This window comes from Ovis canadensis, chromosome 9 (genome assembly GCF_042477335.2).
Source record: "Ovis canadensis isolate MfBH-ARS-UI-01 breed Bighorn chromosome 9, ARS-UI_OviCan_v2, whole genome shotgun sequence".
Classification (NCBI taxonomy): Eukaryota; Metazoa; Chordata; class Mammalia; order Artiodactyla; family Bovidae; genus Ovis; species Ovis canadensis.
The window spans coordinates 33,761,869-33,782,537 of NC_091253.1; the positions used below are offsets into that span (position 1 = coordinate 33,761,869).

General features: G+C 46.5%; 1 protein-coding gene across 3 annotated transcripts in view; it reads left to right on the forward strand.

The window, feature by feature from the left end:
- The window catches only part of ASAP1 (ArfGAP with SH3 domain, ankyrin repeat and PH domain 1), a 334,855-nt gene that overhangs the window by 286,572 nt on the left and 27,614 nt on the right, over positions 1 to 20,669 (forward strand). For all 3 annotated transcript variants that reach the window (XM_069600954.1, XM_069600955.1, XM_069600956.1), the window contains exons 16-24: positions 2,964 to 3,127; positions 4,698 to 4,831; positions 6,850 to 6,941; positions 10,175 to 10,361; positions 10,598 to 10,683; positions 11,725 to 11,840; positions 12,146 to 12,213; positions 13,418 to 13,525; positions 16,069 to 16,297. In XM_069600954.1, coding sequence (XP_069457055.1) covers positions 2,964 to 3,127; positions 4,698 to 4,831; positions 6,850 to 6,941; positions 10,175 to 10,361; positions 10,598 to 10,683; positions 11,725 to 11,840; positions 12,146 to 12,213; positions 13,418 to 13,525; positions 16,069 to 16,297 — 1,184 coding nt within the window. The remainder of the gene's footprint in view (positions 1 to 2,963; positions 3,128 to 4,697; positions 4,832 to 6,849; positions 6,942 to 10,174; positions 10,362 to 10,597; positions 10,684 to 11,724; positions 11,841 to 12,145; positions 12,214 to 13,417; positions 13,526 to 16,068; positions 16,298 to 20,669) is intronic.

Genomic DNA, 20,669 nt, shown 5'->3' on the forward strand with positions numbered 1-20,669 from the left:
TTCAAGGAGAGATGTTCATTTTTCTCCAAGTCACACGGAGGAATTTCCACTGCCTCATTGAGCTGTTGTCTCATGTGAAAGCATCCAGTGAATTAACAGAGAAATCCTTTCTCGGCTGAATGTTTGAGGTCTGGCAGACTTGGTTTCTAGTCCGCAGTCTGCCTGATAGTGGCTTTTGGATCTTGGAAAGGCCATCCCACGGCTTTCTTGTCCGTGAGAGGGTTACAGGCCTCACTTGCAGAATTTTGATACTTGAGATGAAATGTGTGGTGGTGGTGGTGGTTTGGTTGCTAAGTTGTGTCCGACTCATTGTGACCCCATGAACTGTAGCCCACCAGGCTCCTCTGTCCATGGGATTTCCCAGGCAAGAATACCGGAGTGCGTTGCCATTTCCTAAAGCCTCTCATACAGTGCCAATTTTTTTTTTCACTCCTATAAACTCAGAGTGGCTTTTAAAGTATTAAAACACAATTATGCACTATTTTATTTCTTAATACTTTTTTATGTATTTACTTTAAAACAGTTTTAAATGTTTTTAAAGAATTTTCAGAAATAGTTGCTTTGATTCTCAACCCTTTTGAAATGTAGCTATTCTACCATATTTGCATTATTCTTCCAAAAAAATGAATTGTCCTTTAAATGTATATTTTTGGATCATCATAACTAACTTTTTTATTTAGTTAATTTGTCATGAATTGTCAAGTAAAGAGAACGTGGCATAACAGGAGGAACTCTGAAAAAAGGGGGTCAGCAGAGCTGTTTTCTCATCCCAGTCTGACGTCAGTCCCATTATGGGGCTCTGTGGCAAGTCACTGAATCTCTCTAGGCCTCTGTCTCTTTAAAGCATTGTAAACCCTAACTCAGAGGCTTATTTGGAGGATTGTATTTCAAAAATTATAAGTACTTGGCACATAGTAGATACTGGAAATATCAGATAGCCAAAATATCAGAATGCCTAAGGAAAGCAGTATAGAGACTGCAGTCAAGTGAAAACTCCGGCATCATCAACACGACTGCTAATAAATGCACAGTGACCTGCCCTATGGAACCCAGATCCTTACAGAGTTTTTAACAGAATAATTTCTAGTTTCTAACTTGAGACTACATGATAGAAAAAGTATTTTTTAACTTACAAGGTAGTAATTGCCTACCCCGTCCCTGGACTGTTGGTTTTATCTGAGCAGTTGGGTTTTCTGCATCACAGAGGAAAAGCTAAGCTACGCAATCCTGTTTCTCAGAACATGGTGAGGGTGAGCACCACCTAGAGTCAAAGTTGTGACTCGCAGTTCACCTGCACCAGATGCTTTGATTTTTAATTCTCGCTGCAATGGCACCCCACTCCAGTACTCCAGTGCCTGGAGAATCCCATGGACGGAGGAGCCTGGTAGGCTGCAGTCCATGGGGTCGCTAAGAGTCGGGCACGACTAAGCGACTTCACTTTCACTTTTCACTTTCATGCATTGGAGAAGGAAATGGCAACCCACTCCAGTGTTTCTGCCTGGAGAATCCCAGGGACAGGGGAGCCTGGTGGGCTGCCGTCTCTGGGGTCGCACAGAGTCGGACACGACTGAAGTGACTTAGCAGCAGCAGCTGTCTCTGTCACTCATTCCAAACCTCTTATAGACAGACTTTGTTTCGAGTGCACACATCCTTCAAGACACAGTTCTGGATCTCTGTGTTCTTTATCAAGAGTGGTTGTTAGCTGTCTGTGCAATAGGTGAGAAGTAACTGTAGTTTAGAAATGTCTTTCATTTTCTTCCAAAAAAAAATTAATTTGGTTTTTTTCCCTCTCATTCCTGAAAGAAACACAACTCCTTATAGATTTGGACAATTACTGAAAAGTACAGGGTGAAGGCATTCCATCTGTTTCTTTTTTCCTACAGAAAATCACTCAAGAGACATCCAGTATTCACATTTTGGTGAATTTTTTTTCTAGCCTTTTCCCTACAAAACATATAATTCATGAATACATTTAAATCTGAGATTATTTAAGGATTTTTTTTTCCTGTTTATTTCACAAAGCATTATATTGCGAGCATTTCCCCAATGTCATCCAAAAATTAGTTGGAAACTTAAATTTTAGTACTGGAGTAACTAGTCCACTTTGTGGTTATTTCATACTCTGCTAATCAACCTCTGTTGTTGGGTATTCAGGCTGTTTTATGCATAGACTGGTAGTGAAGAGTTATTTTGTTGGGTCCACATTATGGTCATGCTGTATATATATTTTAATAGCTTGTACTTTTCATTTCATATAACAAACATCAGCGTGTTTCCATGTTAACGTACCTTTTTTGTAAGCGTGAATTTTCATGGAAAATGAAATATCCCTTCATTTTCATTTGTAAGTGCCCCTGCTGACATGGACTTCCAGAAAACACTACCTTTTCCTAAGCCCCCTTCCCTGCCTCCTGTTCCCTTCTCACCTGTTCTTTCTCATCCTTTCCCTGGGTTGATCTCATGCCGAGTCCTCTTCCTCCCTTTATTGTGGCTGCGTGTAAATACAGATATCATGGGTTTCCAGGTGCTATTAGTGGTAAAGAATCTGCCTGTCAACGCAGGAGGTACAAGAGATGCGTCTTCAGTCCCTGGGTCGGGAAGATCCCCTGGAGAAGGAAGTGGCAACACACTCCAGGATTCTTGCCTTGAAAATCCCATGGACAGAGGAACCTGGTGGGCTACAGTCCCTGGGGTCGCAGAGAGCCAGACATGACTCAGCACAGCACACGTGTGTTCACACAAGCCTCTGGTTACTGATGTTCACCATCTCATCTCACGTTGCGCGCTCTTCTCCTGTGTGTTGTTTTCCAATCTCTGACTCTTTTTTTCCAGGTTTAATTTCTTTCATTTTCCCTCCTGTTACTACTCGAGTTCTAGATGAAGATAACGAGTTTTTTGCAGGGGAAGGAGAACACAGCGGCCAGCCAGGCGCTCACGTCTCCTTCCTTCTGGTCTGGCGGCAGGTGGATCTCGGTGCTGACGAACAGCAAAGAGGAGGCCCTCACCATGGCCTTCCGGGGGGAGCAGAGTGCCGGGGAGAGCAGCCTGGAGGAGCTGACGAAGGCCATCATTGAGGACGTGCAGCGGCTCCCGGGCAACGATGTCTGCTGCGACTGCGGCTCGGCAGGTATTCTGGCTAGGGGTGTAAGTGAGCGTGTTGTTTGCACACCCAGCACATACTCCCAACCTGAATGGTTCCCACCTCTGAGTGTGGTCACCTGTGCTGTCCGCTCCATCTGGGACTCCCCCCCCCCCGCTCTACCACCTTGTTTTCCCTAAATAGCACCTGCGAAAATACCCCCTGTCCTGCAAGGCCCAGTTAGGTCAGCATTGTGGACCTGGAGTCCGTCACCCTGAGTTCGAATCACCAGCCCGCTCCTCACGTCTGGACCTCCTCCAGACCAGTCCCCAGCTAGTCTGATCTTCAGTTTGCTCATCTGAAAAGTCGGATAATGAACTTCAGCTGCTGCGAGGATGCAATAGAATGGTGTCCCCAAAACTGGCTGGCACACGGTGCCTCTCTTTCCTTCCTTTCTGTTCGGTAAAACGTGCCCAACCTCTGTATCACACGGGTGTCACCTTCCTGCAGATTTCTGTTCTCAGATGGCATCTGTGTTGTTTCCCTATTGACACTGTGTGCGTGCTTAGTCGCTCAGTCATGTCCGACTCTGTGACCGTATGAACTGTAGCCCACCAGGCTCCTTGTCCATGGGATCCTCCAGGCAAGAATACTGGAGTGGGTTGCCATGCCCTCCTCCAGGGGATCTTCCCGACCCAGGGATCGAACTCACATCTCTTATGTCTCCCGCATTGGCAGGTGGGTTCTTTAACACTAGCACCACCTGGAAAGCATATTAGCATTAGCTAACATGTATCCAGTGCTTACATTGTAGTAAGGATTGTGGCAGTTGTTTTGCTGGTCTTTTCTTATTCAGTCTTCACAGGAGGTCTCTGGGCAGGATAACTGATCTTATCCCCATTTCACAGATGACAAAACTGAGGGACTGGAGAACTTTGAGTGACTCGCCTGAGGTCACACATCTGGTAGGGCTCAGAACATCAGCCTGCAAACCCGTTCTTAGGCGTTATGGCTGACTTCTAAAATCGTTTTACTAGTGCAAATGGATTCTTCTATACAACAGTCCGTAAGCCCCTCAGAGGCAGGCCCCAGACTCTCTACTTTCGTGCACGTGTGTGACACTGCTTCACACAGTGTCAGGATGGCAGAGGAGCAGTAAATAGAAGCTCGCCGGAGACAGAGAGCCCTGAAGATTTGGGTAACAGAAATATTCGTTCCGTTGCTCTAGGGCACTTGGGGGTTGTCTTATACCAAGAGGTGCTTGCGAAGAAGCCATAACCAGGATAACAGTTAACCAAGTGTGCAGGTTAACGATGGCTGCAGAACCCAGCCCCTTGTGAGCTGTACTGAGAAGTCTTTTATCAGGGTGTTTCATAGGCCTCACATTTTCACAAAAACCAGGCACTGAATTTTGTTTTCAGCTCAGTATTGAGGAGTTATTTTTCAAATTTGTCTTAAAGAAGATTTGCTCTCTGACAAGCTGTTAGTTTTAAAAATAGCTGCTACCTTCCATCTAAATCTTTCCCTCATAAATTTTAAAATCGTTACTACTGTTGCAGCTTCCTCTGTAATTGGCACACTAAAATTAGATATCATGTCTTTAAAATCCTTTCCGCAGAACCCACCTGGCTGTCCACCAACTTGGGTATCTTGACCTGTATAGAATGTTCTGGCATCCATAGAGAAATGGGGGTGCATATTTCTCGCATCCAGTCTTTGGAACTAGACAAATTAGGAACTTCTGAACTCTTGGTAAGTAGCGACCTGTCATGGATACATTTAATACATTGCTCTGGGGTGTTTCAGTTTCTGCTGAGTACGAAGAATTCTAATTCCTGAGTTCAGTGAGTTTGCATAGATGTTTAAAACGTAAATTTTGAGGTGTGTAACACTGACTCTTTCTGTTCCCTGAAGAACTGGCGAATCGTGCATTTCTATAATTAGCTTGACAGAAACCAGCTCTTTTCTTCCGGGATAGCCTGTTTCAAAGTTGCTTTTTCTTTTTTTTTTCTTTTAGAATTAGTGTTTATATGATTCACTATCCTAACGATAAAAGGAGTTAGATGTCAGACTCCTGTGTTCACTTTATCTAGTGGCTTACATTATTAAAAATAAAGGCCAAAGAGTTCTTCTCTGTTTTTCTTCTGTTTGTAAAAGTACCTATGAATTAGGAGTGGCCTATTAGCCACTGTCATAAACTAACCACTCCTTAACCCATAACTTCTTCAGGTAGTCAGGGGAAAAATTGTGTGGCCGTTGCAGTGCTTAACCCTATGGTAGGGAAAGGACACCCTCATCAGGTCCAAGTTAAATTGGTCCCACAACCAAATAATAGGGGGGAAAGGCCCATTCAGAGTCTCCTATAATGCCTTTTGGTCATCAGCACCGTCTTGCCTATTTGGAAGCTGGTGCCTATGAGAGAATCTTTATACTAAGGGTGTGAGGGTTTGAAGTGAAACAGGGCTGCTTCTCAGACAAAAGAGACTCTTGAGCAGAACGTGAGGGAGCCTGGGGCCCAGAAAACCTAAAGTCTAAGCAGTCATTAAGCAGCAGTGGTCTCTCTCGTGTTGCATGAGCCTCTTGATTTAGAAGATATGGTACTTATTATACACGGCTCCCTATTCACTTCCGAATTATAGAGAAGAGACTCAGACCTAACACCTGCAACACCCTTTAATATGAAAGTGCTGTCAGCCCCTCTCCGTGAGTTGGGTAAATGAAACTCAGTTTGACAACTCGAAATAGGAAGAGTCTAAATCCTAAACACTTAAATACGGTAAACCCCAGAGACCTGATCACCTGGATGTTTCTTCGCATCGATCCCCAGGTTATCCGAGTGACCAAATGACCAAATTTGTCCTGAAGAACACATTTTCTTGGAAGGGTCGTGAAAAGTTAAAGTGTTAGTTGCTCAGTCGTGTCCGCCTCTTTGTGACACCATGGACTGTAGCCCACCAGACTCCTCAGTCCATGGGAATTCTCCAGGCAAGAATACTGGAGTGGTAGCCATTCCTGTCTCCAGGGGATCTTCCTGACCCAGGGGTCAAACCTGTATATCGTGCATTGCAGGCAGATTCTTTACCTTATGAGCCACCAGGGATGCCCAAGAGACCGATTGCATGAATGTTTCTTCGCGTCAATCCCTAAATTATCTGAATGACCAAAAGCCCTTCAGGACAGATTTTCTTGGAATGGTCTTAAACCTAGAAGCAATATTTTTCCTGTGGCCTCTTCATTAATTACCTGTAGCATCTTAATTTGTACCCCAAATATAAAGGAATCCTACACTCTTCTCTGGCTAATAAGAGTAAATCTGCTTTATTTAAAAATGAGTCATGATGGTAATTGAAAAGTTTTGCTTTAAGCAATAGCATTTAACCTCGTTCATATGAGATTCAAGTATGGAACCTGCTGTTTAATCTCAGACTTTGTGTGTGTGTGTAGGACCACATCGTATTCTAGTCAAACATTTATCACATTGTGTTTGTGAAAGTCATTAGTTTTCTTATCCATGGTTCCACCAGTCCGTCATCTCCCTTGAGAGAGAACACTGTTGACCCATCTCTGTATTCCAGAACTGCACTCAGAAGCTCACTGTCTGGCACGTAGTATATGCCCAGTAAATTATCTCTTGACCAGATGGATGAATGGTCTGTATTCTGAATCAACTGAGGGAAAATAATATATTCAGAAATCTTAAAAGCAAGTAATAGTAAACTCCTAAACCAGTAGTAATACGTTCACTCTGCTGTGTTTTGTTTATGTTACAGCTGGCCAAGAATGTAGGAAACAATAGTTTTAATGATATTATGGAAGCAAATTTACCCAGTCCCTCACCAAAACCCACCCCTTCAAGTGATATGTGAGTATTTCTAATATCCTGAGTTCTTTGCTGTTCTATAATTGTTCCTCTCCCCTTCCCCAAACGTCTTCGTGGCTGTGGCATTCTTCCCCACCAGAGGAAGCCTCATTATGAGGAAAAGGCAGAGCAAAGTACTTCTGAAATTGTTGTTCAGTTGCTTCAATCGTGTCCGACTCTTTGCGACCCCATGGACTGTAGCCCGCCAGGCTCCTTTGTCCATGGGATTCTCCAGGCAAGGGTACTGGAGTGGGTTGCCATTTCCTCCTACGGGGGAATCTTCGCAACCCAGGACTGAACCCACGTCTCCTGCATTGGCAGGTGGGTTCTTTACCTCTGAGCCACCTGGGAAGCCCGTTTCTGGAATGCACCGACTATTTTTGCCATCACCTTTCCCTAAGTAATTGTAGCTGCTCTGTGGAGGATAAATCTTCATAAGGACAATTAATGCTTAATCATCACATATTGTAAATAAGAGACATACTAAAGCAATGCGAGATTCCTGTCAGATTGGCAACAATCCAGGTGGTTAACGGCCTGCTCAGCCAGACTGTGGGAAAACAGGCATCTCTGCTCGTGTGTTGTTGGTGGGAGTACAAATGGAACACTAGCCACAAGGGGCAAATTAGACATGTTATCCTAATTACAGATTTATTTACCCTGACTCAGCACCTGCCCTTCTGGGAAGTTGTTCCCGTTCTGTATTAGAGAAAGATTAGGAACAAAGAAGATGTCTACCTAAGAATCCCTTGGACTGCAGGAAGATCAGGTCAGTCCATCCTAAAGGATATCAACCCTGAATATTCATTGGAAGGACTGACACTGAAGCTGGAGCTCCAATACTCTGGCCACCTGATGGGAAGAGCTGACTCATTGGAAAAGACCCTGATGCTGGGAAAGACTGAGGGCCGAAGAACGGGGCAACAGAGAATGAGATGGTTGGATGGCATCACTAGCTCAATGGACATGAATTTGAGTAAGCTCCGGGAAATAGTGAAGGACAGGGAAGCCTGGCGTGCTGCAGTCCATGGGGTCACAAACAGTCGGATATGGCTGAACAGCAGACAGACATAGTCTATAGTGTGGCCAAAAAGTGGAACACCTTGTAAATGTAAAAAGGAATAAAGGAGCCTCTCCTGTCCTGTTCCGGGATGATCTCCAGAATGACTGTCAAGTGAAACCATCAGGGAACAGAGCAGCCTTCACAGCATGCTGCCTTTGGAGCAGGGAAGGGTAGAGGGCATGGGAGGAAGTGCGTAGAGGCACATCTTAAACCCCAACCCAGAATCACTCGCCAAACTCAGGAACTGAATTTTGGGTACATCGCCCGATTAATCCCTCACTTTTGAACTCTCGCTATTCTATCTGGACTCAGGCACCAAATTGATTTGGATGGTAAAGGACACACATAAACATATACATTTATTTGAACTTGGGTCTGCTTAAAGAAACACTGGCAAATACCCAGGAAACTAATAAAAGTCCTTCCTCTGGGGTGGGCATAGACACGAGACCCCCTGAGTCATGAGTCATAAGACCCCCTAACTCATTATTGTTGAGTCATGTGACTCTTTAAACCTATTCAAAAGGGTTTACGTTGACCTTAAACTTTAAAATTCTAAATCCTGTGGCTAAATAGGAGAAAAGAGATTTAATTCCAACTCAAGTGATCAGAGATGCAGACACCAGCCTCAGTGTTTTGCCAGCCTTTCCCAGGTGGTTGGTTATTCAGGCACCAAATTTCCAAAGCACTAAAATTATTATGGTATGCATTTGATGAACATGCTTTTTCAGTCTGAAATTATGAAATGCAATCTTCCAGAAGGCCTTTTGGCAGTTGTCTCTTCTTTGAATTCAACAAATGCATATCGTATGTTTAGTCTGCGCCTCGAATTATGTTAGATGCTACGGATCTGGCAAAGCAAAACTAGGTATAAATCCTGTCCTTGGGACACCTGGGTACTAACCAGAAAATTAAACAACAGATTGTTTGCTCATAGTTGTGGTTTAAATGTCAGAGAAGAGAAGTCGAGGATGTTGGGGGCATGTATAATAATACCCTAAGCTAATCTGAGGGGCGTGTGGTTTAACCGACCGTCATCCTACCACAAAAACTGCTTGCATGTCTTTTTGTCACACTAATGAGCTCAAATTGCGCTGAGAAACAGGGCTTTCAGAAGCTAGTTTGATTACAAGACAACCACAACCAAATACAATCCAGGATCACTTCACAAATGTGGTAACAGTAAATGCTCAGCTCATACATGGCCCAGTCTTGCTCGCACCAGCGTTTTTTAAGTGTTTACATGACCCAGACCTTGAAGGCGTTACTTTAGGATAAACTTTGTAAGAGCATGGATTTTTGTTTCCTACTGCTCACATGAGAGGCAGCATTCGCCCTGCCTTCCCCTTAGGAGCACTCGTGATTCTTTGAATCTCTCATGTAGACTTGGGAGCCAGACTCCATGAATTAGAGCCCTTTTGGAAAGCAGAAAGCACCTATTAGGTACTGTGTGTTCTTTAATTCAAAATATACTGGTGAGTTACTATCCTCATTTTCAGATAAACAAAACAAATAAACAAATACTGAAGATTTAGTAGTTTGACCAAAGTTACGGACTAAGATTGGAACTCCAAATCCATTCGTTGTGTTTTAACTAATGGGCTCACATAACAGGGAAATTCAGAGGGTGAGTTCAGGCACGTCTGTATCCAGGATGTTAGACAGCATCACCTGGACCCTAGCTCACTCTCCTGACTCTTGTCTCTCCTTTCCTCTGAGCCAATGTCAACATCAGCCTTTCCCCAAAGGTGGCCATCTGGGCACTTAGGTCGTAGACTCACCCCTGCAGCTGGGGAGGCAGGCCCAGAACCATTTGAACTGAAGCAGAGGAGGGATGGGTCCTGATGAGATGGAGAAATGCTGCCAGGCCCACCCAGGCTCTGGGCATGTTATCCACAGCAGGAAGGCCCACCATCTGTCTGCCTGGAACTCCGCTCATGGCCTGTGGGAGGGGCTTCAGCGACAGCCACGTGGAGCCTCAGTTTCCTATCAGTTTCCTCATTCTGTCTCTGCTGCAGTCAACTTGAGTTAAACCTAGTCAGCTGGAATGTTGAAGAGAAGAGTGTCCTAATTAAAATAACTCTTCACGGAACTGTTTGTCAGAAAAAATTTAAATCTTTTCTTAGCTCTTGAAAAGTAAAGTTTCAGTTCATTTTGTTTTGGTCTATTTTAGGACTGTACGGAAGGAATATATCACTGCAAAGTATGTAGATCATAGATTTTCACGGAAGACCTGTTCATCTTCATCAGCTAAACTGAATGAATTGCTTGAGGCCATCAAATCTAGGGATTTACTTGCACTAATTCAAGTCTATGCAGAGGGGGTGGAGTTAATGGAACCGCTGCTGGAACCCGGACAGGTAACAGCCTCCCCAAAATCAGGATGAGGAGGGATGTGGAAAGCCAGTTTAAAAGGGGACGTCGTAACAACACAGAGTGAGGAGACACGTTAAGTGACCCTGTTTAAATCAGGACGATCTGAGAGTGAAAGGGGCTGCTATTAATAACTACTTAGGGGTAACTGGACGTAAATGAAGCCTGTCTAGGCAAACGAGGACATCTGATCACCCTATTTATACTTGTTCTTTCCTTTTAGGAGCTTGGGGAGACAGCCCTTCATCTTGCAGTCCGAACCGCAGACCAGACATCTCTCCATTTGGTGGACTTCCTTGTACAAAACTGGTACAGTTTTAGTTTTCCCTGAATGTGCTTTGTAAGTTGACACAAACAGCCCTCTTGATGGCCTGGATCAGGACTCGGCAATTTTTTTCTATAAAGAGCCAGATACTCTTATAGGCTTTGCAGGCCATTTGGTGTCTATCACAGCCATTCAGTGTTGCCACCATAGTGTGAAAACTGCCATGATCAGTATGTAAACAAGTGAGCATGGCCATGTTCTAATAAAACTTTATTTACAAAAACAAGCATAGGGCCAGCTTGGCCTAGATAACTGTAAAATCCTTTCTCTGTGTCCAAAACCTGCTACTTAAGGGAGGCTGAAAGAGCAGAGACTTAACAGCACAAGTGAAACAGCTGTGAGTTTTTATTGTTCGTAACTTCAGCATGTGTGGCTGACTCAATTGCTAATTCAAATTTAGGACGTACTAAGGAGAACAATATTGAGAGCGGGGGAGGTTTGGGTTTGTTGAATTCTTTTTTGGGTAGTTCTGTAATCCACAGATTAGGAAGAGGAACTGGAGCTCATTCAAAGAAAAGTGATCAAAATAGGGGATTTGAACCCACATTCAAAGAATGGTGTCTTTGTTCTTCACGGCAGATTGTAACTCCCAGCCTCTTCCGTAGAGGTGGTTCAGTGTAGTGGTTCATACCATTGGCTCCAGACACACTGCCTGTGTTCAGATCCCTACTCCATCATCTGTGTCTTGGTAATCTCAAGGACTTTGTCCTCTGCAACCGTTTTTGTCTAAAAAATAAAGGTGATAATATACGCACCCCATAGGTGGTTGTGAAGATTAAGTGAGCTGGTATGTATAAGCGACGTGTGTCTGCCCTAAACACAGTAGGCACTCTGAAAGTGCTGGCTGTTGTTGTCATTACGCTGCTTATAAATTCAGGTGTCATGCTAAAAACATCATCGTCTTCCCTGGCTCTAAAAAGTAGGTCTCAAATTTGACTCAGTCTTTAGCATGGGTAAAAGTGGTTCATCTGTAGTTCTAAGTTACAGAGCAAGTCATCTGTTTTCCGAATGCTTTCCTTTTTCAGTGGGAACCTGGATAAGCAGACGGCCCTGGGGAACACGGCTCTGCACTACTGTAGTATGTACAGTAAACCAGAGTGTTTGAAGCTACTGCTCAGGAGCAAGCCCACTGTGGATGTCGGTAAGTATGGCCAAGCGTCTCTTCACAGCCACAGTGAGGGGCTTCACTGGAGGTGCAGCGGTTAAGACTCCATGCTTCCAATGCAGGGGGTGAAGTTTCCATCCTTGGTTGGGAATTAAGATCCCACATGCTATGCAGTACAGCCAAAAAATAAAATACATTTTAAAGGCTAAAGAATAACCACTGTAAGAGCATTCAGTCTGCTGAAACTGAGACATGCCTCTTCCGTTGCACTCTGAGTCTTGTTCTTTGCCTTGTCAAGATGCATCTTAGATAATCTTTCGAATGTATTCCCCCTGTTTCAGTTAACCAGGCTGGAGAGACCGCCCTGGACATAGCAAAGCGACTGAAAGCCACTCAGTGTGAAGACCTGGTAAGCAGAGTGGGAAACGGGTTAGACCCTCTGCCTTAAAAGGGCGATCTCAAAAACCGAGACTGGAGGTGAGAAAAGCAGATTTTTTGAGGAGGAGGTGAGGTGGGGGACGTAGGGTAAAGAAACTCAGACCAGCACTAAGGCTAGATTTTAAAAACCAAAGATTTTAAAATTAAAAAAATTTAAAAAAAACAGTGAAGTGATAAATTCTTCATCCGCATGTTTTCCGTGCAGTTACAGTGTAGCAGCTAAAAGGCATCTGAGGGGTCTTGTTACCAGCCAGAGTTGTGGACTGAGGTGCTGGGGATATTTTTGTTGTTTTGGGGTTTTTATGGGGGGAACCTCAAGTTGTCCCAAAGTGCTGCTTTTTCTTATTTGCCAGGCCATTAGTCTTTCTCTGTAGCTTAATACTAAATAATTATTTGAGCACTTCCCTTGCAGTCCGGCAGTTAAGACGCCACGCTTCCACTGCAGGGGGCCTGGGTGCAGTCCCCGGTTGGGGAACTAAGATTACATAGGCTGTCCCCCAAAATAAAATGAAATAAGATAATTTTTTTTTAAGTTGAATTATTTGGGAAGCCAGTTCCAAAAATAGGGCAAATAAAGCTCAGAGTGTAATGATTTTCAGCATGTTCAGTGCCCTGCCCTGCCCATTCTGTGTACACGCTCACCCCTAGCCCCACTAGTTCTTGCTTAGACCTCTGGGCCTTTGCATAGAGCTTGAGTCTCTTAGCCACAGAAAAGGGTAAGACAGGAAGGATAAGTGATGCTCCCTGGAGTTTCTGCCAAGTGCCCAGGCCCAGAAGTTGTCCTTCTTTATTTTTTGTAAGAATCCTTTGAGGAAGTTGAGTCACCCCTGCCTTATTTTATGACTGAGAAAGTGTATCCTGCCTGGAACCGGGGCCATCTGACTTTAGAGGCAGACCTCTCAAACTTTTCTAACTCCAGTTTTGCCCTCCAGCCAAGAATTTATGGTTGTAAATTCTTGAGATGCATGTTCATAATGTTAAGAAAACTTCTTGGCAGAAGTTTTCGGTCTGTCCTGTGGCAGTTTGTCCCATTTGGATAATCAGAGTTTTGCCTACATCGCAGCTACTGGTGATTAATCTGAAACCAGGAATGAGGTGGAAGCTACTTGACGTTTATATAATGTCAGGGCGTCTCACCTTTACATTAAAACAGTTCTGCCTGCTGTCATTTTCAGCTTTCCCAGGCTAAATCTGGAAAGTTCAATCCACATGTCCACGTGGAATATGAGTGGAATCTTCGACAGGAGGAGATGGATGAAAGCGATGACGACCTGGATGACAAAGTGAGTGGAAATGATGCCTCGGGATTCCTAAGCGCTGCTCCCAGGTTCTGTCCCCTGTGCAGATAAGAGCCATTCTTTGTGAGGCTGATTTTGGTCTCGTGACCTGATTTACCCATGCGGGACCAGGTGACTCTGAGCCACTGAGGTTCTATGTCTGGAGGTTGCAGGGCTGCCGTTGCTGTCACCGGGGGTTGGAAGTGTCTGGAATCCTAGAGGTTGGGCTTAGGTGTGCAGGCCTGAGTCATCAACATTTGTCGTTCAGTTGCCTGATCGTATCCGACCCTTTGCAACCCCATGGACTGCACCATGCCAGGCTTCCCTGTCCTTCACCATCTCCTGGAGCTTGCTCAAACTCATGTCCACCAAGTCAGTGATGCCATCCAACTATCTCATCCTCTGTCACCCTCTTCTCTTCCTGCCTTCAATTTTTCCCAGCATCAGAGTCTTTTCCAATGAGTTGGCTCTTCACATCAGGTGGCCAAAGCATTGGAACTTCAGCATCAGTCCTTCAATGAATATTCAGGATTGATTTCCTTTAGAATTGGCTCATTTGCTCTCCTTGCAGTCCAAGGGACTCTGAAGAATCTTCTCCAGCACCACAGTTCAAAAGCATTAATTTTTTAAATTGATGTTAATGAGTCATCAACATTAGCTGGCAGTTACAGCCACAGGCATGGGTGAGGCTCCCTCCCAAGAGGATGCAGAGGGAGGAGGGGAAGGTGGTGGAGAGCTTGGACATCAAAGGGCTGAGTGGGAACAAACAGTGTAGATTACAGATGGGGCCTCACCGTCCAGACGCTGGGGAACGTGTCCTGCACAGGGACAGTATCTGTTCTATTCTGTTCAGTTCTATTCAGTTCAGTCGCTCAGTCTTGTCCAACTCTTTGCGACCCCATGAATCACAGCACGCCAGGCCTCCCTGTCCGTCACCAACTCCCGGAGTTCACTCAGACTCAACGTCCATCGAGTCAGGGACACCATCCAGCCATCTCATCCTTGGTCGTCCCCTTCTCCTCCTGCCCTCAACCCCTCCCAGCATCAGAGTCTTTTCCAATGAGTCAGCTCTTCGCATGAGGTGGCCAAAGTACTGAAGTTTCAGCTTTAGCATCATCCTTCCTAAGAAAACCCAGGGCTGATCTCTTTTAGAATGGACTGGTTGGATCTCCTTGCAGTTCAAGGGACTCTCAAGAGTCTTTTCCAACACCACAGTTCAAAAGCATCAATTCTTCGGCGCTCAGCCTTCTTCACAGTCCAACTCTCACATCCATACATGACCACAGGAAAAACCACAGCCTTGACTAGACGGACCTTAGTTGGCAAAGTAATGTCTCTGCTTTTGAATATGCTATCTAGGTTGGTCATAACTTTTCTTCCAAGGAGTAAGCATCTTTTAGTTTCATGGCTGCAGTCATCATCTGCAGTGATTTTGGAGCCCCCCAAAATAAAGTTTGACACTGTTTCCACTGTTTCCCCATCTATTTGCCATGAAATGATGGGACCAGATGCCATGATCTTCGTTTTCTGAATGTTGAGCTTTAAGCCAACTTTTTCACTCTCCACTTTCACTTTCATCAAGAGGCTTTTTAGTTCCTCTTTACTTTCTGCCATAAGGGTGGTATCATCTGCATATCTGAGGTTATTGATATTTCTCCCGGCAATCTTGATTCCAGCTTGGGTTTCTTCCAGTCCAGCGTTTCTCATGGTGTACTCTGCATATAAGTTAATAAGCAGGGTGACAATATACAGCCTTGACATCCTTTTCCTATTTGAAACCAGTCTGTTGGTCCATGTCCAGTTCTAACTGTTGCTTCCTGACCTACATACAGATTTCTCAAGAGGCAAGGTGGTCTGGTATTCCCATCTCTTTCAGAATTTTCGGTGAGACTTAGCGAATTTATGGTCGTTAACAGAAAGGGATGGGGGAAGGGACAGTTAGTGAGTTTAGAATGGACATGCACACGCTGCTATATTTAAAACTGATTACCAACAAGGACCTACTGTAGAGCACAGGGGACTCTGCTCAGTGTTATGTGCCCGCCTGGATGGGAGGGAGTTTAAGGGAGAATGGATGCATGTATATATGTGAATCCCTCTGCTCTTTTCCCAAAACTATCTCAAGGTTGTTAATCGAGTATACCCCAATACAAAATTAAAAGTTGCTTCTGAATACTGTGACCCCTCACAGCCATGTCCGTAGGGGGACCCTGGTGATGACAGGAGAGTCAGACGCGAACTCTCTAGATGTTTTGCTTGTGCTGTGTCACAACTCTGAGTTTTCCTGTGGCCAACTCCTGATGTGCCGAACCACGGGAGCCCCACCCCCTCCCAAGCCTGCGCTGCCCACGTCCCCCCATCCTTCCCGAGCCTGCCCTGCCCACGTCCCCCCACCCCCTCCCGAGCCTGCCCTGCCCACGTCCCCCCACCCTTCCCGAGCCTGCCCTGCCCACATCCCCCCACCCTTCCCGAGCCTGCCCTGCCCGCGTCCCCCGGACACCCTGATTACTGGCTGACCCCGCCCCCCGTGCTGTTGTTTCGCTTGCCAGCCAAGCCCCATCAAGAAGGAGCGCTCCCCCCGACCCCAGAGCTTCTGCCACTCCTCCAGCATCTCCCCCCAGGACAAGCTCTCACTGCCAGGCTTCAGCACGCCGAGGGACAAGCAGCGACTCTCCTACGGCGCCTTCACCAACCAGATCTTCGTCTCCACAAGCACAGACTCACCCACGTCACCGATCGCGGAGGCGCCCCCGCTGCCTCCCAGAAACGCCACGAAAGGTAGGAGCCTTGGGAAGGGCCACATGACTCCATCCTCAGAGCTGGGAACCCACCCGGCTTTGAGGTCAGAATCGCGGGGTGAGTGTGAGCACCAGGGCTGTGACGTCATTGCAGCTTGAAATAGGGACCCTGCCCTCTGCTGCATTACAGCCGAGAAATAGTGTTACCAGCACACCTTGTACCTCGTCTTGTGTGAACCTCACAACGTCCCATGAGGTGCGTGCTTTTGTGCCAATTGTAGAGACAGAGTTAGTGCTTTTGTGCCAGTTGAGCTAGAGTGACTCACCCAAGGTCGTGCAGCCAGTAAGTGGTGGAGCTGAGGCTCCATCCAGGGTCACTTGGCTCCAAAACCAGTGCTCTTTCCTGTGTGGTATGGGGTGGGATTTCCGTTCTTCTTTGAGAAGTTTCTTTCCTCGACACTAAAATGTAATAACAGTGATAGTTAATACTTACGAAGCTCTTGCTTTATGAGTGGCCCTAAACCCAGAACTTCTTTTTCCACACTCACAGGAACGAGGTGCAAAGGACAGTTGGTGGCAATAGGCAGACAGGGGTCCATGGTTCAAGGAGGCTGAGTCATTGTTCTGAGGTTCTTGGTGGTTGGGATCCTTACCCAGGTGCTGTGTGACCCCAACCCACATTCCCGTGCTCTCTGATAAGGAGTGGTTTTTCCGTGAGACACCAACCAGGGCAGGATTTTACCAGAGGAGGGTTATTGTGCTGGGAGTGACAGTCCACAGACCCCCCTCTAATCCATAGAACACCCTGCCCAGAAAGCCCATGTATTCCCACCTACACAGGGACAAGTTGAGAAGCAGAAATGGTCACATTAAGGAGTCACCCTGCCCAGTGCCGGGGAGCTTCCCAGGTGCCTCAGTAGTAAAAGAATCCACCTGCCAGTGCAGGAGACCCAGATTCAATCCCTGGGTCGGGAAGATCCACTGGAGAAGGAAACAGCAACGCACTGCAGTATTCTTGCCTCGGACATCCCGTGGACCGAGGAGCCTGGCAGGCCTACAGTCCATGGAGTGACAAGGAGTTGGACGTGACTAAGCACTGCCCAGGGGAAATCCGAGAGGTACCCAGAGCTGGAGCTTCAGGTCTGGCCTCAGCCAGTAAATCCAAGTGCAGGATCCTCGCTGTGTGCTCGGCTTGTGCTCACGCAGGTTCGGGGGCTCCCCGGGCACAATGGCATGCCTGTTGGAGTCACACTGGGGCTATTTTCTGGGGAATGTGAGCTTTATTCAAAACAGTGTTTTTTCAGAGCTTATTCTCCATTGAAATAGTGTTATAAATGGGAGCAGTGTTCTTAGACCCCAAATGGCCTCTGAGATTATAAAATAGCGGAGGAAGTTAAAATAAGACTTGGGCACGAACGGTACCCATCAGAGATAACCCGTGACCAGAGCAGCAACAGCACGTGGAAGCCAGAGGCTTCTTCACCCGCCGGCGCAGTTCTTGCCACCCCACGCATTACGCTGGAACGCACCTTTTACATCACTAGCAGGTCAGGGTGCACGTGTTCTGTAAGAAGGCTGTATTGCCGCTCACCTCTGCGTGACGGTGTTTCCCATCAGGGTAGCAGCCTGCTCAGAGCAGCATTCCTCTCTTCATCCTAAAGAGGACCTAATTGTGCTTACGAAAGAAAAAGTGATGATAGCCTCTCAGATCCTCCAGGTCACTGAGAATCTTGGAGAGGTCTACAGGAGGAAATGACGCCAGAGTCCTAGGAGCCAGGAACCCCCCCTCATCTCCCTGTACCCCTTTCCGTAATTTTATCTCAAGGGGATGCAGAAATCCATAAAATACACTGACTGAATGCCGGAGTATGTATCTGTTGCTGCCTTGAATAAATTTCTCATTAGCTCTTTACCAAAGGCCCGGAAGACAAAGACCAGACTGACTTAGTGATCCAGCTCCTGAAACAAGTGCTGAGAGACAGCCACAGCAGCCGTGGTCAGCTGAGGATAGACCACCCCCCTGCCCCCCGAAAATCCCATATTTGAACATAGACCTCCCTCCCTGCTAAAATCAGGAGTGTTCTTCCAGGCCGTTCACAGCAGGACATCAGATTCCGAGCTGATGAGAGACAAGCCCGGCCCACCCGTGACTTGTGGAAGGGATTTGAAACAGGAGACGCTTCCTGCAGTCAGCTTGGCTCACGTGCCCTTACGCGTGGGAAGGAAAGCAATTGTGTTTGCATGGCGTTCTCAAGTGCTAACCCTGTCCCGCCCTGTTCCTTCTGACATTCAGCTCACCTTGCCGAGTTTCAGACTCTTCATCTGAAAAATCAGGATTGGGCTTCTGGCGGGTCCTTGCTCAGAGCGTGAAGTCAGATCTGCAAAGTGACTGGCACGGCGGGAGCATTCAATACGTAGCATGGCAGCCTATTTGGTCCTGCTGCAAGTATTCAGTTCTGCAAGTGTCCTGGGTCCTGGGAAGGCAGCAAAGGGTGGAGCTCGGGCTCCTGTGGACTAGAGAGGAGTGAGCTGGCCATCGGGGGCAGCTGCAGGTGCCACTGCAGGTTTGAAGAAAGGGTGAAAGAAGTCTCCCTTCCACTCTCCCCTCCACTCCTGCAGGGATGCGGTGAGTGAGCCGTCCCTGCATCCCCGGCACAGGTGTGCTCCGTCAGCACTTGCTGTATGAATAAACAACAGCGGAATCAATGAGAGCACATCCCAGAAGTGTGTGACCAGAGCAAGGAGGGGATACCCAGAAAACTAACCCAGATGTCCTGGAGGCGTAATAGACAGTTGACCTGCTGAATGTGATAGATAGTTGCCCTGCACAGTGTTTATGCCCACACTCAGTTGTGTAAGCCTTTTATATACCATTTCTCTGACTCTCTTTTGAGGTCTGTGGCAACAGAGAGAGGTGGCCAGGGAGGAGACCCCCGCCCCGGGTTCTGAAGGTGGCCAACCGCCCTCAGAGTGTGAGTCAGGGAACCTAGGAGATGTTTTCCCTGAGAGGGACATGATTCATACACGGATGACTCTTAAATTTCCTGGGATTTTTTTTTTTTTAATCTCATAAGAAGATAGCAACTTGAACGGCTTGATTTTAATACTTCCCAGGGACCATTGTCGTTCATTCCAGTTGAATTTTCTGGGTTTGGGTTGGGGGTGGGCATTGTGGGATGGGAGATTTGGGGGCCTGGTTTTTTTCCGTCTCTCTCACTCCTCTTTAAAGCATCACATGTGTCACCTTGCGCTGACCAAGAACACCGCTGCCACTTCCGCCCTTGGCCGTGGTCACTGGCTCAGGCTGGCCAGCCCAGCTGCCTGACTTCAGGGCATGGAAAGGAAGTCCTTGCTCTGTGTCTTGCATAGAAGTATGTATGAGTAAGCATTAAGGAGCCAACCCTGAGCCCCTTGAGTTTGGCTCTTTTCTCTTAATATTCGCAGAAGGATACTGAAGGACACGTGAACAGCTCTCATGTGTTCTGTGGTGCTGGGTCCTTCACAGGGTCACACGGCCGTGTTGGGACCCCGCCGGCTCCATGGCTGCCCCACCGTGGTTTCTCCACACGCTCCCTCCACCGCACTGTGCCTCTGTTTCCCCTTCTGAGCGAGGAGGTGTTTGTAGCTTCTTCCTTGTACACACACAGTTCTTCTCTAAATAAAGTTACTACATCTTTACCTATGTTTTAAGTGATGTAGTCTCTCCTCTCTCTCAGGCTCTGTACTGTGAAAACCATTCAGTTCAGTTGCTCGGTCGTGTCTAACTCTTTGCGGCCCTATGAACTGCAGCACACCAGGCCTCCCTAACTCCGAGAGTTCACTCAGATTCATGTCCATCGAGTTGGTGATGCCATCCAGCCGTCTCATCCTCTGTCGCCCCCTTCTCTTCCTGCCCCAGTCCCTCCCAGCATTAGAGTCTTTTCCAATGAGTCAGCTCTTCTCATGAGGTGGCCAAAGTACTGGAGTTTCAGCTTTAGCATCACATCAGTCCTTCCAAAGAACACCCAGGGCTGATCTCTTTCAGAATGGACTGGTTGGATCTCCTTGCAGTCCAAGGGACTCTCAAGAGTCTTTTCCAACACCACAGTTCAAAAGCATCAATTCTTCGGTGCTCAGCCTTCTTCACAGTCCAACTCTCACATCCATGCATGACCACAGGAAAAACCACAGCCTTGACTAGACGGACCTTAGTCGGCAAAGTAATGTCTCTGGTTTGAATATGCTATCTAGGTTGGTCATAACTTTTCTTCCAAGGAGTAAGCGTCTTAATTTCGTGGCTGCAGTCACCATCTGCAGTGATTTTGGAGCCCAAAAAAATAAAGTCTGGCACTTAGACAATGCTAAATTTAAAAAGAAGAAAATGCTAAATTTTTCATTCGTGTTGTCCAGAGTTGTCTGCATGACTCTGTCCT